Source organism: Hyla sarda (assembly GCF_029499605.1).
Source record: "Hyla sarda isolate aHylSar1 chromosome 1 unlocalized genomic scaffold, aHylSar1.hap1 SUPER_1_unloc_11, whole genome shotgun sequence".
Taxonomy (NCBI): Eukaryota; Metazoa; Chordata; class Amphibia; order Anura; family Hylidae; genus Hyla; species Hyla sarda.
In genome coordinates, this window is record NW_026607572.1 from 525,725 (window position 1) to 540,636 (window position 14,912).

Sequence of the window (14,912 nt, forward strand, 5' to 3'; positions counted from 1 at the left end):
TATATGGGGACAGTATGGTGGCCTACAGCTATATATGGGGACAGTATGGGGGCCTACAGCTATATATGGGGACAGTATGGGGGCCTACAACTATATACGGGGACAGTATGGGGCCTACAACTATATACGGGGACAGTATGGAGGCCTACAACTATATATGGGGACAGTATGGGGGCCTACAACTATATACGGGGACAGTATGGGGCCTACAACTATATATGGGGACAGTATGGTGGCCTACAGCTATATATGGGGACAGTATGGTGGCCTACAACTATATATGGGGACAGTATGGTGGCCTACAACTATATATGGGGACAGTATGGTGGCCTACAACTATATATGTGGGCAGTATGGGGGCCTACAGCTATATATGGGGACAGTATGGTGGCCTACAACTATTTATGGGGACAGTATGGTGGCCTACAACTATATATGGGGACAGTATGGTGGCCTACAACTATATATGGGGACAGTATGGTGGCCTACAACTATATATGGGGGCAGTATGGGGGCCTACAACTATATATGGGGACAGTATGGAGGCCTACAGCTATATATGGGGACAGTATGGTGGCCTACAGCTATATTTGGGGGCAGTATGGGGGCCTACAACTATATATGGGGACAGTATGGAGGCCTACAACTATATATGGGGACAGTATGGGGGCCTACAACTATATATGGGGGCAGTATGGTGGCCTACAACTATATATGGGGACAGTATGGGGGCCTACAACTATATATGGGGGCAGTATGGTGGCCTACAGCTATATATGGGGACAGTATGGTGGCCTACAACTATATATGGGGACAGTATGGAGGCCTACAGCTATATATGGGGACAGTATGGGGGCCTACAGCTATATATGAGGACAGTATGGGGGCCTACAACTATATATGGGGACAGTATGGTGGCCTACAACTATATATGGGGACAGTATGGTGGCCTACAACTATATATGGGGACAGTATGGAGGCCTACAACTATATATGGGGACAGTATGGTGGCCTACAACTATATATGGAGGCAGTATGGTGGCCTACAACTATATATGTGGGCAGTATGGTGGCCTACAACTATATATGGGGACAGTATGGTGGCCTACAACTATATATGGGGGCAGTATGGTGGCCTACAACTATATATATGGGGACAGTTTGGGGGCCTACAACTATATATGGGGACAGTATGGTGGCCTACAACTATATATATGGGGACAGTTTGGGGGCCTACAGCTATATATATGGGGACAGTTTGGGGGCCTACAACTATATATGGGGACAGTTTGGGGGCCTACAACTATATATGGGGACAGTTTGGGGGCATACAACTATATATGGGGACAGTATGGGGGCCTACAACTATATATAAAGAAGAAAATGTCCAGCGCAGAAGGTGCAGTGAAAACTCGCTTTATTTTCTTTGGCAAGAAGACACAGTGCAAATCAGGAACATCTGACGCGTTTCGCACCAGCCGGTGCTTAATCGTAGTTAAAATAACCAAATACAAGGGTCACATGTATCAATACGTCACAATTAGAGAATTTACAGTGATTCGATTCGTCAAGAACTTCTCGGCTCGGCGGTTGCTGACTTTTCCTGCATAAATTAGTTCAGCTTTCAGGTGCTCTGGGGGCTGGAAAAGGTGGATACATTCCTAGGAGAGAGTCTAATAGGACTGTTTCCACCTTTTCCAGCCCCCAGAGCACCTGAAAGCTGAACTAATTTATGCAGGAAAAGTCATCAACTGCCGAGCCGAGAAGTCCGTGACGAATCGAATCACTGTAAATTCGCTCATCTCTAGTCACAATGAAATCCTTACAATAACCAGACATGGATATACGGATTGTGTCCTTCTTGTGAACCCATTCATTGGTTTTCTCTGAACAAGAAGATATTTCCATGACTTCAGACAAGCGGCTCATTAGACCTGGGAACTTCTCATTTCTTTTACCTGTAATCACCTGTATATTCATATGGAATCCTGTAGGAAATCTAGATTCATCCTGACAGATTACACACAACCCGACCATATACAGACCAGAAAAGGATCAGACAGATTTTATATATTACAGTCACTGTTTATTATTTACAATACTTCTTATCAATTACCATTGGGATTAATGTATTTATATGTAATGTAATCAGGACTGGGGTAATGTAATATATTCCAGTGTACATCAGGGTATATACCAACCTCAGCTGAATGCGGGAAACGTTCCTTATCAATTACCATTGGGATTAATGTATTTATATGTAATGTAATCAGGACTGGGGTAATGTAATATATTCCAGTGTATATCAGGATATATACCGACCTCAGCTGAATGCGGGAAACGTTCCTTCTTATCAAATACCATTGGGATTTATGTATTTATATGTAATGTAATCAGGACTGGGGTAATGTAATATATTCCAGTGTACATCAGGGTATATACCAACCTCACCTGAATGCGGGAAACGTTCCTTATCAATTACCATTGGGATTAATGTATTTATATGTAATGTAATCAGGACTGGGGTAATGTATTATATTCCAGTGTACATCAGGGTATATACCAACCTCAGCTGAATGCGGGAAACGTTCCTTCTTATCAATTACCATTGGGATTAATGTATTTAATATGTAATGTAATATATTCCAGTGTACATCAGGGTATATACCAACCTCAGCTGAATGCGGGAAACGTTCCTTATCAATTACCATTGGGATTAATGTATTAATATGTAATGTAATCAGGACTGGGGTAATGTAATACATTCCAGTGTACATCAGGATATATACCAACCTCAGCTGAATGCGGGAAACGTTCCTTCTTATCAATTACCATTGGGATTAATGTATTTAATATGTAATGTAATCAGGACTGGGGTAATGTAATATATTCCAGTGTACATCAGGGTATATACCGACCTCAGCTGAATGTGGGAAACGTTCCTTATCAATTACCATTGGGATTAATGTATTTATATGTAATGTAATCAGGACTGGGGTAATGTAATATATTCCAGTGTACATCAGGGTATATACCGACCTCAGCTGAATGCGGGAAACGTTCCTTATCAATTACCATTGGGATTAATGTATTTAGATGTAATGTAATCAGGACTGGGGTAATGTAATATATTCCAGTGTACATCAGGGTATATACCAACCTCAGCTGAATGCGGGAAACGTTCCTTCTTATCAATTACCATTGGGATTAATCTATTTATATGTAATGTAATCAGGACTGGGGTAATGTAATATATTCCAGTGTACATCAGGGTATATACCAACCTCAGCTGAATGCGGGAAACGTTCCTTCTTATCAATTACCATTGGGATTAATGTATTTATATGTAATGTAATCAGGACTGGGGTAATGTAATACATTCCAGTGTACATCAGGGTATATACCAACCTCAGCTGAATGCGGGAAACGTTCCTTCTTATCAATTACCATTGGGATTAATGTATTTATATGTAATGTAATCAGGACTGGGGTAATGTAATATATTCCAGTGTACATCAGGGTATATACCAACCTCAGCTGAATGCGGGAAACGTTCCTTATCAATTACCATTGGGATTAATGTATTTATATGTAATGTAATCAGGACTGGGGTAATGTAATATATTCCAGTGTACATCAGGGTATATACCAACCTCAGCTGAATGCAGGAAACGTTCCTTCTTATCAATTACCATTGGGATTAATGTATTTATATGTAATGTAATCAGGACTGGGGTAATGTAATATATTCCAGTGTACATCAGGGTATATACCGACTTCAGCTGAATGCGGGAAACGTTCCTTCTTATCAATTACCATTGGGATTAATGTATTTATATGTAATGTAATCAGGACTGGGGTAATGTAATATATTCCAGTGTACATCAGGGTATATACCAACCTCAGCCGAATGCGGAAAACGTTCCTTCTTATCAATTACCATTGGGATTAATGTATTTATATGTAATGTAATCAGGACTGGGGTAATGTAATACATTCCAGTGTACATCAGGGTATATACCAACCTCAGCTGAATGCGGGAAACGTTCCTTATCAATTACCATTGGGATTAATGTATTTATATGTAATGTAATCAGGACTGGGGTAATGTAATACATTCCAGTGTACATCAGGGTATATACCAACCTCAGCTGAATGCGGGAAACGTTCCTTCTTATCAATTACCATTGGGATTAATGTATTTATATGTAATGTAATCAGGACTGGGGTAATGTAATATATTCCAGTGTACATCAGGATATATACCGACCTCAGCTGAATGCGGGAAACATTCCTTATCAATTACCATTGGGGTTAATGTATTTATATGTAATGTAATCAGGACTGGGGTAATGTAATATATTCCAGTGTACATCAGAGTATATACCAACCTCAGCTGAATGCGGGAAACGTTCCTTATCAATTACCATTGGGATTAATGTATTTAATATGTAATGTAATCAGGACTGGGGTAATGTAATCCATTCCAGTGTACATCAGGATATATACCGACCTCAGCTGAATGCGGGAAACGTTCCTTCTTATCAATTACCATTGGGATTAATGTATTTAATATGTAATGTAATCAGGACTGGGGTAATGTAATATATTCCAGTGTACATCAGGGTATATACCAACCTCAGCTGAATGTGGGAAACGTTCCTTATCAATTACCATTGGGATTAATGTATTTATATGTAATGTAAACAGGACTGGGGTAATGTAATCCATTCCAGTGTACATCAGGGTATATACCAACCTCAGCTGAATGCGGGAAACGTTCAGGGATATTGTACCCGATTCTCTATGGAGATTCCCATCTGCTATGTCAGTCTGTCATAATGAGGTCTCGCCTCCTGTTCACACCTTGCAGATGTCTGGTGTGGAGGAGAAACATCCGGTAAGTCTCCCTATTGATGAGTCTTCTCCTACCATCTCCCCCTCTTACACCTATTTTAACTCTTTCCGCACCAGACACGTGCAAAGAATCCATGATACCCACATGTACTTACCTAAAATGCCGGACAACATTGATAATATACCCACAAGGTGTGAACAGGAGGCGAGACCTCATTATGACAGACTGACATAGCAGATGGGAATCTCCATAGAGAATCGGGTACAATATCCCTGAACGTTTCCCGCATGCAACTGAGGTTGGTATATACCCTGATGTACACTGGAATATATTACACTACATATTAAATACATTAATCCCAATGATAATTGATAAGAAGGAACGTTTCCCGCATTCAGCTGAGGTTGGTATATACCCTGATGTACACTGGAATGGATTACATTACCCCAGTCCTGATTACATTACATATTAAATACATTAATCCCAATGGTAATTGATAAGGAACGTTTTCTGCATTCAGCTGAGGTCGGTATATACCCTGATGTACACTGGAATATATTACATTACCCCAGTCCTGATTACATTACATATAAATACATTAATCCCAATGGTAATTGATAAGAAGGAACGTTTCCCGCATTCAGCTGAGGTTGGTATATACCCTGATGTACACTGGAATATATTACATTACCCCAGTCCTGATTACATTACATATAAATACATTAATCCCAATGGTAATTGATAAGAAGGAACGTTTCCCGCATTCAGCTGAGGTTGGTATATACCCTGATGTACACTGGAATGGATTACATTACCCCAGTCCTGATTACATTACATATTAAATACATTAATCCCAATGGTAATTGATAAGGAACGTTTTCTGCATTCAGCTGAGGTTGGTATATACCCTGATGTACACTGGAATATATTACATTACCCCAGTCCTGATTACATTACATATAAATACATTAATCCCAATGGTAATTGATAAGAAGGAACGTTTCCCGCATTCAGCTGAGGTTGGTATATACCCTGATGTACACTGGAATATATTACATTACCCCAGTCCTGATTACATTACATATAAATACATTAATCCCAATGGTAATTGATAAGAAGGAACGTTTCCCGCATTCAGCTGAGGTTGGTATATACCCTGATGTACACTGGAATATATTACATTACATATTAAATACATTAATCCCAATGGTAATTGATAAGAAGGAATGTTTCCCGCATTCAGCTGAGGTTGGTATATACCCTGATGTACACTGGAATATATTACATTACCCCAGTCCTGATTACATTACATATAAATACATTAATCCCAATGGTAATTGATAAGGAACGTTTCCCGCATTCAGGTGAGGTTGGTATATACCCTGATGTACACTGGAATATATTACATTACCCCAGTCCTGATTACATTACATATAAATACATTAATCCCAATGGTAATTGATAAGAAGGAACGTTTCCCGCATTCAGCTGAGGTTGGTATATACCCTGATGTACACTGGAATATATTACATTACATATTAAATACATTAATCCCAATGGTAATTGATAAGAAGGAACGTTTCCCGCATTCAGCTGAGGTTGGTATATACCCTGATGTACACTGGAATATATTACATTACCCCAGTCCTGATTACATTACATATAAATACATTAATCCCAATGGTAATTGATAAGGAACGTTTCCCGCATTCAGGTGAGGTTGGTATATACCCTGATGTACACTGGAATATATTACATTACCCCAGTCCTGATTACATTACATATAAATACATTAATCCCAATGGTAATTGATAAGAAGTATTGTAAATAATAAACAGTGACTGTAATATATAAAATCTGTCTGATCCTTTTCTGGTCTGTATATGGTCGGGTTGTGTGTAATCTGTCAGGATGAATCTAGATTTCCTACAGGATTCCATATGAATATACAGGTGATTACAGGTAAAAGAAATGAGAAGTTCCCAGGTCTAATGAGCCGCTTGTCTGAAGTCATGGAAATATCTTCTTGTTCAGAGAAAACCAATGAATGGGTTCACAAGAAGGACACAATCCGTATATCCATGTCTGGTTATTGTAAGGATTTCATTGTGACGTATTGATACATGTGACCCTTGTATTTGGTTATTTTAACCATGTTATATCTGGAACTTAGTCTACGATTAAGCACCGGCTGGTGTGAAACGCGTCAGACGTTCCTGATTTGCACTGTGTCTTCTTGTCAAAGAAAATAAAGTTTTAGCTGCACCTTCTGCGCTGGACATTATCTTCTTTGGACTTTGTCTATGAAACCGGGGAGGGGCCGACAGGTCCGATGGCGCAGGTGTCAGCTTAAGGTTGGTCCAGGTGAGTGGACAAAAACAATTTCTCTGTCTACAACTATATATGGGGACAGTTTGGGGGCCTACAGCTATATTTGGGGCACAGAGGGGGCCTACAGCTATATTTGGGGCACAGAGGGGGCCTAACAACTTTATGGGGACGCAATGCGGGTCCTATTACTGTGTGTAACAATAAACATGGGGAGTTAGTAAATAGGTGGGTATTGTACTGCAGAAAGGAGCCTAAAATGTCCGCTTGTCTGGTTCTGTGGAGACGTCATGTACGGGAGAAATCTTCATGGCGGTCTAGGCCAGATAGTGAAGATAAGAAAACAACTCCGGTTAGAGAAGGCGTCACCTGTAAATCAAAGGACTGGGGGGATAGGGAGAGGAACATAGGGTCTGTTATAGAGGAAAGTGAAGCATATGAATTATACTATAACCATTACAAAATGTCTCTAATATGGGGGGACAATTTTTTGGGAATGGGCTGTCAAGGGGAACTCAGGCAAAAAAAGTTGAGAATCACTAGGATAGGGGATACATTATAGATCACGGGGGTCCGACCCTTGGGACTCCCTGCGATCTCCTGAACGGGGCCCTGGCAGTCTACTTGAAGGGGGCGGACCAACCCCTGCATGGAGCGGCGGCTGACACTCCCCCTCCATGTATCCCATAGAAATACATGGAAGCAGTGTTTCGGTCCGCTTCCAGCAGACTGCTGGGGCCCCGTTCAGGAGATCACGGGGAGTCCCAAGGGTCGGACCCCCGCGATCTATAATCTATCCCCTATCCTGTCTAGGCAGACAGTATCACATTTTTGTCTTTTGTCTATTAATGTGAATAGAAAGACTTATGTCCTAATAAAAGTTATTGACATTTTCCTGGATCCAAGTTAAAAGGGGAACCTTTATTTTTAATGATTTTGGCTCACGGCTCGCCAGCCGCACCTATACCTCCATTTGGACCCACACAGGTGACCCGAACCGGAACATTTCCGTATCAGAGGGAAATAATAAAGGGATTTAAAGGGCTACTCCACTGCTAGACATCTTATCCATTATCCAAAGGATGAGGGGATAAGATGTCTGATCGCGGGGGTCTGACTGCTGGGGCCCCCCAGGATCTCCCGAAGCACAGGGCGTTCTAAACAAAAGCGAGATTCCAGATCACTGCTGGTATCTACTGCTATATGGTCTCTATATGGAGTAATATTAGTCTGTATATAATGTGTTTGATTCATAAACAGTATGGCGGTATTATTCAGTCACTATGTAGTGGTGATGGTATCAAGTCGACTGCTATAGAGTCACTATAGAGGGGGAGGGGTATAGTATTTGCCCTGGAGATTCTAGTTACACCAATACTTCCCGAAAATATTATTGTAGCCGATGACTGAATAGAATCTGTGACTATTCTCTATATTAAGTTGTTACTACTCACCTGGGCGGATACCTATAGGAATGTCCTCCTTATACTGCTCATCACCGCTCACATCTGTCTCTTCTTCTACTTTTACTATTATGTCTGGAGCATTAATATAGATCAGATCTTTCCCTATAGGAATGTCCTCCTTATACTGCTCATCACTGCTCCTATCTGTCTCTTCTTCTTCCTTTATGTCTGGAGCATTAATATAGATCAGATCTTCCCCTGTAGGAATGTCTTCCTTATACTTATCATCACTGCTCAAATCTGTCTCTTCTTTCTTTATGTCTGTAGCATTAATATAGTCCAGATCTTTCCATGTAGTAATGACCTCCATATTCTGTTCTACAAGAGGACGGGGACACCTCTCTGGTGCTGTTCTCTTCCTGGATCTGACTGTAGGGAACACATACAGAGACTGAATTCATTCTTTACATACAAATAATGAGAGGACGTGTGTATATAGTCATGTCTATTACCTGGTGATGTGAGGGGCTGCTGATCCTCCATCATGACCTGATACTTGTACTGATCCTTGTGTCCTTCTGCATACTCCCACTCCTCCATGGAGAAATAGTCCGCCACGTCCTGACACCTTATAGGAACCTGACACATAATGATACAGTCATCACCCCGACCCCTCCAGTGGTGTTACTGTATAATGTCCCAGCATTCCCAGCAGTGTCATCACCAGACCCCTCCATTACTGTATAATGTCCCAGCAGTGTCACCTCTCCAGTCATCACCAGACCCCTCCATTACTGTATAATGTCCCAGCAGTGTCACCTCTCCAGTCATCACCAGACTCCTCCATTACTGTATAATGTCCCAGCAGTGTCACCTCTCCAGTCATCACCAGACCCCTCCATTACTGTATAATGTCCCAGCAGTGTCACCTCTCCAGTCATCACCAGATCCCTCCATTACTGTATAATGTCCCAGCATTCTCAGCAGTGTCACCTCTCCAGTCATCACCAGACCCCTGCATTACTGTATAATGTCCCAGCAGTGTCACCTCTCCAGTCATCACCAGACCCCTCCATTACTGTATAATGTCCCAGCAGGGTCACCTCTCCAGTCAGCACCAGACCCCTCCATTACTGTATAATGTCCCAGCAGTGTCACCTCTCCAGTCATCACCAGACCCCTCCATTACTGTATAATGTCCCAGCATTCCCAGCAGTGTCACCTCTCCAGTCATCACCAGACCCCTCCATTACTGTATAATGTCCCAGCAGTGTCACCTCTCCAGTCATCACCAGACCCCTCCATTACTGTATAATGTCCCAGCAGGGTCACCTCTCCAGTCAGTAGCTCCATCATCTTGTTGATGAGTTCTCGGATCTTCTGTTCATCCATTTCCTCATGTATCAGGGAGTGAGGTGGGGGCCCCGGGATTGGGCTCAGGGTTCTTCCCCATCCTTCACACACAGGGGCCCGACAGCGCCCACTAGAGGACTTCTTCACTACTGTGTAATCCTGTGTATGGAGAGACATATTAATATCACTACATACATTCCCAGAATCCCTCACCTCTCCAGTCATATCCATCTGTTATTACATATATAAGAATGAGGTCATGTGACATCACTCCCAGAATCCCTCACCTCTCCAGTCATATCCATCTGTTATTACATAGATAAGAATGAGGTCATGTGACATCACTCCCAGAATCCCTCACTTCTCCAGTCATATCCATCTGTTATTACATAGATAAGAATGAGGTCATGTGACATCACTCCCAGAATCCCTCACCTCTCCAGTCATATCCATCTGTTATTACATAGATAAGAATGAGGTCATGTGACATCACTCCCAGAATCCCTCACCTCTCCAGTAAGCCGGAAGAGTATCTGTATGGTAAGGTTTATGATCCTGTCGGCCATCTTGTTCCTGTCTCTCTCCATGGTTGATGGGTCATCCAGGAGAATTCTCTTATATAAAAGATATCAGCAGAGGATCCTGGATTGGAGAAACCTGAAGGGAAGAAGAGGAGATGATGATAAACCGCACCAGATTCTATGGAGAAATAAAATCCATTTCCTGGAGATAATCTGGGGAAACATCTGAGGAGACATTATAGTCACAATCATGGAGGCTGTAAACCTAGTCGGGGATCCATCATAGTCTGGGGCAGAGTCATGGGGGATGGGTAGAATATGGAGACAGGAATCCAATGCTGTTTAGTTCTTACTGACGTGTCTATTTGGGGGGGAGGGGGGGTTAGGTTTTTGGCTTTTTAACTATATTTTTTCCTGGCAACAGGAACTTTCGCTTTCTCTTTCCTGCATTCTACACAGGATCCGGCCCGTTGTCTTCTCCGAGCTCCAGGAACAGGACCTCACTTTCTCTGTTGGACGGTGATCACATGGGGGATGAGAAGGGATTAATGGACATTTTAGATTAAAATCAATTTTGGTAATCGCTGTCGACGATTTCCTTTACCAATAAATTGTGCACCAATTAGTTGTTTCAGAAATCCTCAAAAGTAGAGCGCAGCATACCACGATGACATCATCATTACGGATGACCATTTGGGCCGTACGGCTGGGCTTATGATCTAGAAGAAATGCCAAGTCAGGGTTAATGACTATTTCCCAGTTTCGGAAGGCGTCTCCACTCCCCCTCAATGTCCTCTGTCTCACCAGGATACAGAGCACGATGATAATCCTGGAGTTACGGGAGACGGTCGGGGGCGATGACTTTCATCAGGACTTGATCATTGGATATAACGGTCATATTGGGTAAACGGCGCTGACATCTGTCCTGTATTATAACAGCGTTTACCACATTGTCCTCAGTTATTGACGCGGTCACATGACACTTCTCTGTGCTTTTCGTACTCGGATTCACATAAAGCGTTAGTGGGATCATAGTTTAATGGATCCGCGTCACACTGGGAATTATTGTCCTGGAATGTTATTGAATTGTCCAGAATCCAGGCAGAAAGCCAATCTGGTTTCCAGGGTTGGTACGACACTATGTCGGGAGTTTGAATCCTGACGTGGATGTTGTCCCTCCAGGAACCCACATTATGGACCCTTTTCATCTAGAACACATTGGCCCTCATTTACTATTCTAAACCCGACTTCTTTTGTCGGGTTTTTTTTGCGCATCTTTGTCTGCGCCATGTCGCAGACATCGTGTGCCAGTCTGCGACACGATGCGACATTTTTTCCCGACGGACCCGATGTGGATTCTCCCAAACCCGAAAAAGGGGCGTAACCCGACAATTCTGAGCTTTCCCACGTATTTATAAAGGTTTCCAACCCGAATTTGTTGAATTGTTGTGGATTTTTTCCCGACAACTCAGAGGAGTTGGAAACCAAAACCAACAAAACCCACGTGCGACAAACAGGATGCGACATAATAATAAATACCAGGGGAAAAATGCAGTCGGGTAAGAAAGCAAGATAGACTTACAACCCGATTTTCTAAGTAAATGAGGGCCATTGTTTTTGGTAACAAAGGGAGGTGGGGAGATCCACCTGGACCACAGTGGCGGCCATCTTAGATTAATATCTGGAGGCCGCTCAGGATCGTAACCTCCAAATGAAGTGTCCGATACCGGAGGAAGAAGACTGATCAGGTGACAGGATGGGCGGGGAGGTGACCTGCAGCCCTTCACCATCCAGACATCCCCTGGGGGGCAGTATAGGCAGGAGATCAGGTAAAGGAATGCTGGCCGGCACAGAGCTTCCACAGAGCTTTGATTGTGAGATCTAAAGGGTTAATGATGGTGACCAACACTAGTGGTGAGTGCCGGCTGCTTATAGCTCCTGAGCTCACCTCAAAGTCCTATAGATGGTGCAGAGTGTTATTATATACTGTGTCCTTAAGGGGTTAATAATAAACATCCCCAATAATCCTGATCTGATGGTGACCGCACACACATACCTGTATCTATAGAGGAGCCGTGTGCTTACAGGACCTGCGATGATGTCACCGTCATGTGATCAGTCACATGGAGGAGGAGTCACATGATCAGGGGCTGCAGCTCTAGGCTCATCTGCTATGTTACTATGTTACATTCTCTTCTCTCCTGCACTGTTGAGCTCCGCCCATTCCTGTCACATGATCCTTCCCGCAGGTCCTTCAGCCGCAGTCACATCTATACTGCTAAACTTTACCCCCAAATGTACTGGTCAAATGATTATGACATCATCACAGGTCCTACACCTCCAGCATGTGGCAGATACAGAGCAGGTCCTGGTGGGGCAGTCACTGCTGTTGTGTTGTGTGTGGAGATCTCTCAGAGCAGCAGCCCCTGATCATGTGACTCCTCCTCCTCCATGTGACTGATCACATGACAGTGACATCATCGCAGGTCCTGTAAGCACAGGGCTCCTCTACAGATACAGGTATGTGTGTGCGGTCACCATCAGATCAGGATTATTGGGGATGTTTATCATTAACCCTTAAGGACACGGTGTATATTTACATTCTGTGCCCCATATGGGACTTTGAGGTGAGCTCAGGAGCTATAAGCAGCCAGGACTCACCACTAATGACGCTCATCACCATTAACCCTTTAGATTCCATGATCAAAGTCGATTGCAGGATCTAATATTAGTAAAATGCAGTTGTTGGGGGGCGGAGTCTAGATCAGCTGAGATGACGGCCGGAGGGCCCCTTACCGTGCTCTGTGCTCAGTTCGGTGCTCTAAGTATACAGACACCTCCACAGCCTGTATAAGCCGAGCACCGATAACACTAATCACTATGGCAGAGCGTTATTCATGGTTTGTAATAGAAGCCCCTCCCCTAAGAAGTTTATATCCCATTTTTGTAATAAAATAATGTAGGTGGGCGTGGCTTAGACATGGCGCTGTGCGGTTGTTTCTCTAGGGAGCGCCGTGCCGACCAGCGGTTGTTTCCTGATTTCCTGCCTATACTGCCCCCCAGGGGATGTCTGGATGGTGAAGGTATCAGGTCACTTACCCGCCCATCCTGTCACCTGGTCAGTCTCTTTTCTCCGGGTATCAGCCACTTCTTCCATACAGGACTATGTAAGCATCAGGTTTTTTAAGTTTCTCCCGCGCCCCTATTATTACTTAAGACAGTGTTTCCAAACCAGCGTGCCTCCAGCTGTTGTAACACTACAACTCCCAGCATGCCCTGACAGCCAAATGCTGTAACAGCTGGAGGCACCCTGCTTGGGAAACACTGACTCCGGTGGTGGCCCAGACCCTGCGTGTGTAACGGTATATGATGCTCGGCCTCTGCTGCAGGTAATAGCAGGTTCTTCCGGGGGGACATATCATAATTCACATAAAATCCTGATGTAATTGTGATGTATATTGTGCCCCCTAGTGGACACATTTCACTATTCTTCATTGGACAATGTCATATTGAATCCCTCTATTCTTCTCCCTGCTCTGATGAAGACGTTCTGAATACACCGCAGCCTCAGAGATTAGGAGAAATGGATTCACAACGTCTTCAGCAGAGCAGGGAGAGCGACCTCAGAAGACCTGGAGGACCAGAGCGCCACCACTGGACGGGAGAGGTGAGTGCGCTCTAGTCTCTTATTTTACAGCCCTCGGACAATGGATTTTGTTTTATAGAGAAATCTGAAAACTCCTATAATGTCTCCTCAGATGTTTCCCCAGATTATCTCCAGGAAATGGATTTTATTTCTCCATAGAATCTGGTGCGGTTTAACATCGTCTCCTCTTCGTCCCTTCAGGTTTCTCCAATCCTGGATCCTCTGCTGATATCTTCTATATAAGAGAATTCTCCTGGATGACCCATCAACCATGGAGAGAGACAGGAACAAGATGGCCGACAGGATCATAAACCTCACCCTACAGATACTCTTCCGGCTTACTGGAGAGGTGAGGGATTCTGGGAGTGATGTCACATGACCTCATTCTTATCTGTGTAATAACAGATGGATATGACTGGAGAGGTGAGGGATTCTGGGAGTGATGTCACATGACCTCATTCTTATCTATGTAATAACAGATGGATATGACTGGAGAGGTGAGGGATTCTGGGAGTGATGTCACATGACCTCATTCTTATCTATGTAATAACAGATGGATATGACTGGAGAGGTGAGGGATTCTGGAAGTGATGTCACATGACCTCATTCTTATCTGTGTAATAACAGATGGATATGACTGAAGAGGTGAGGGATTCTGGGAATGATGTCACATGACCTCATTCTTATCTGTGTAATAACAGATGGATATGACTGGAGAGGTGAGGGATTCTGGGAGTGATGTCACATGACCTCATTCTTATCTATGTAATAACAGATGGATATGACTGGAGAGGTGAGGG

At 43.2% G+C, this 14,912-nt stretch overlaps 1 protein-coding gene across 1 annotated transcript in view; it reads right to left on the bottom strand.

Annotated features, from left to right (window-relative positions):
* The window catches only part of LOC130297942 (zinc finger protein 892-like), a 90,898-nt gene extending 80,341 nt beyond the window's left edge, over window positions 1–10,557 (bottom strand). Inside the window, exons 1-2 of the mRNA XM_056550796.1 lie at window positions 10,455–10,557; window positions 9,925–10,104 (exon numbers count right to left, since the gene is read on the bottom strand). Coding sequence (XP_056406771.1) covers window positions 9,925–10,104; window positions 10,455–10,532 — 258 coding nt within the window. The 5' untranslated portion in view covers window positions 10,533–10,557. The remainder of the gene's footprint in view (window positions 1–9,924; window positions 10,105–10,454) is intronic.
* Window positions 10,558–14,912: the final 4,355 nt, after the last annotated feature.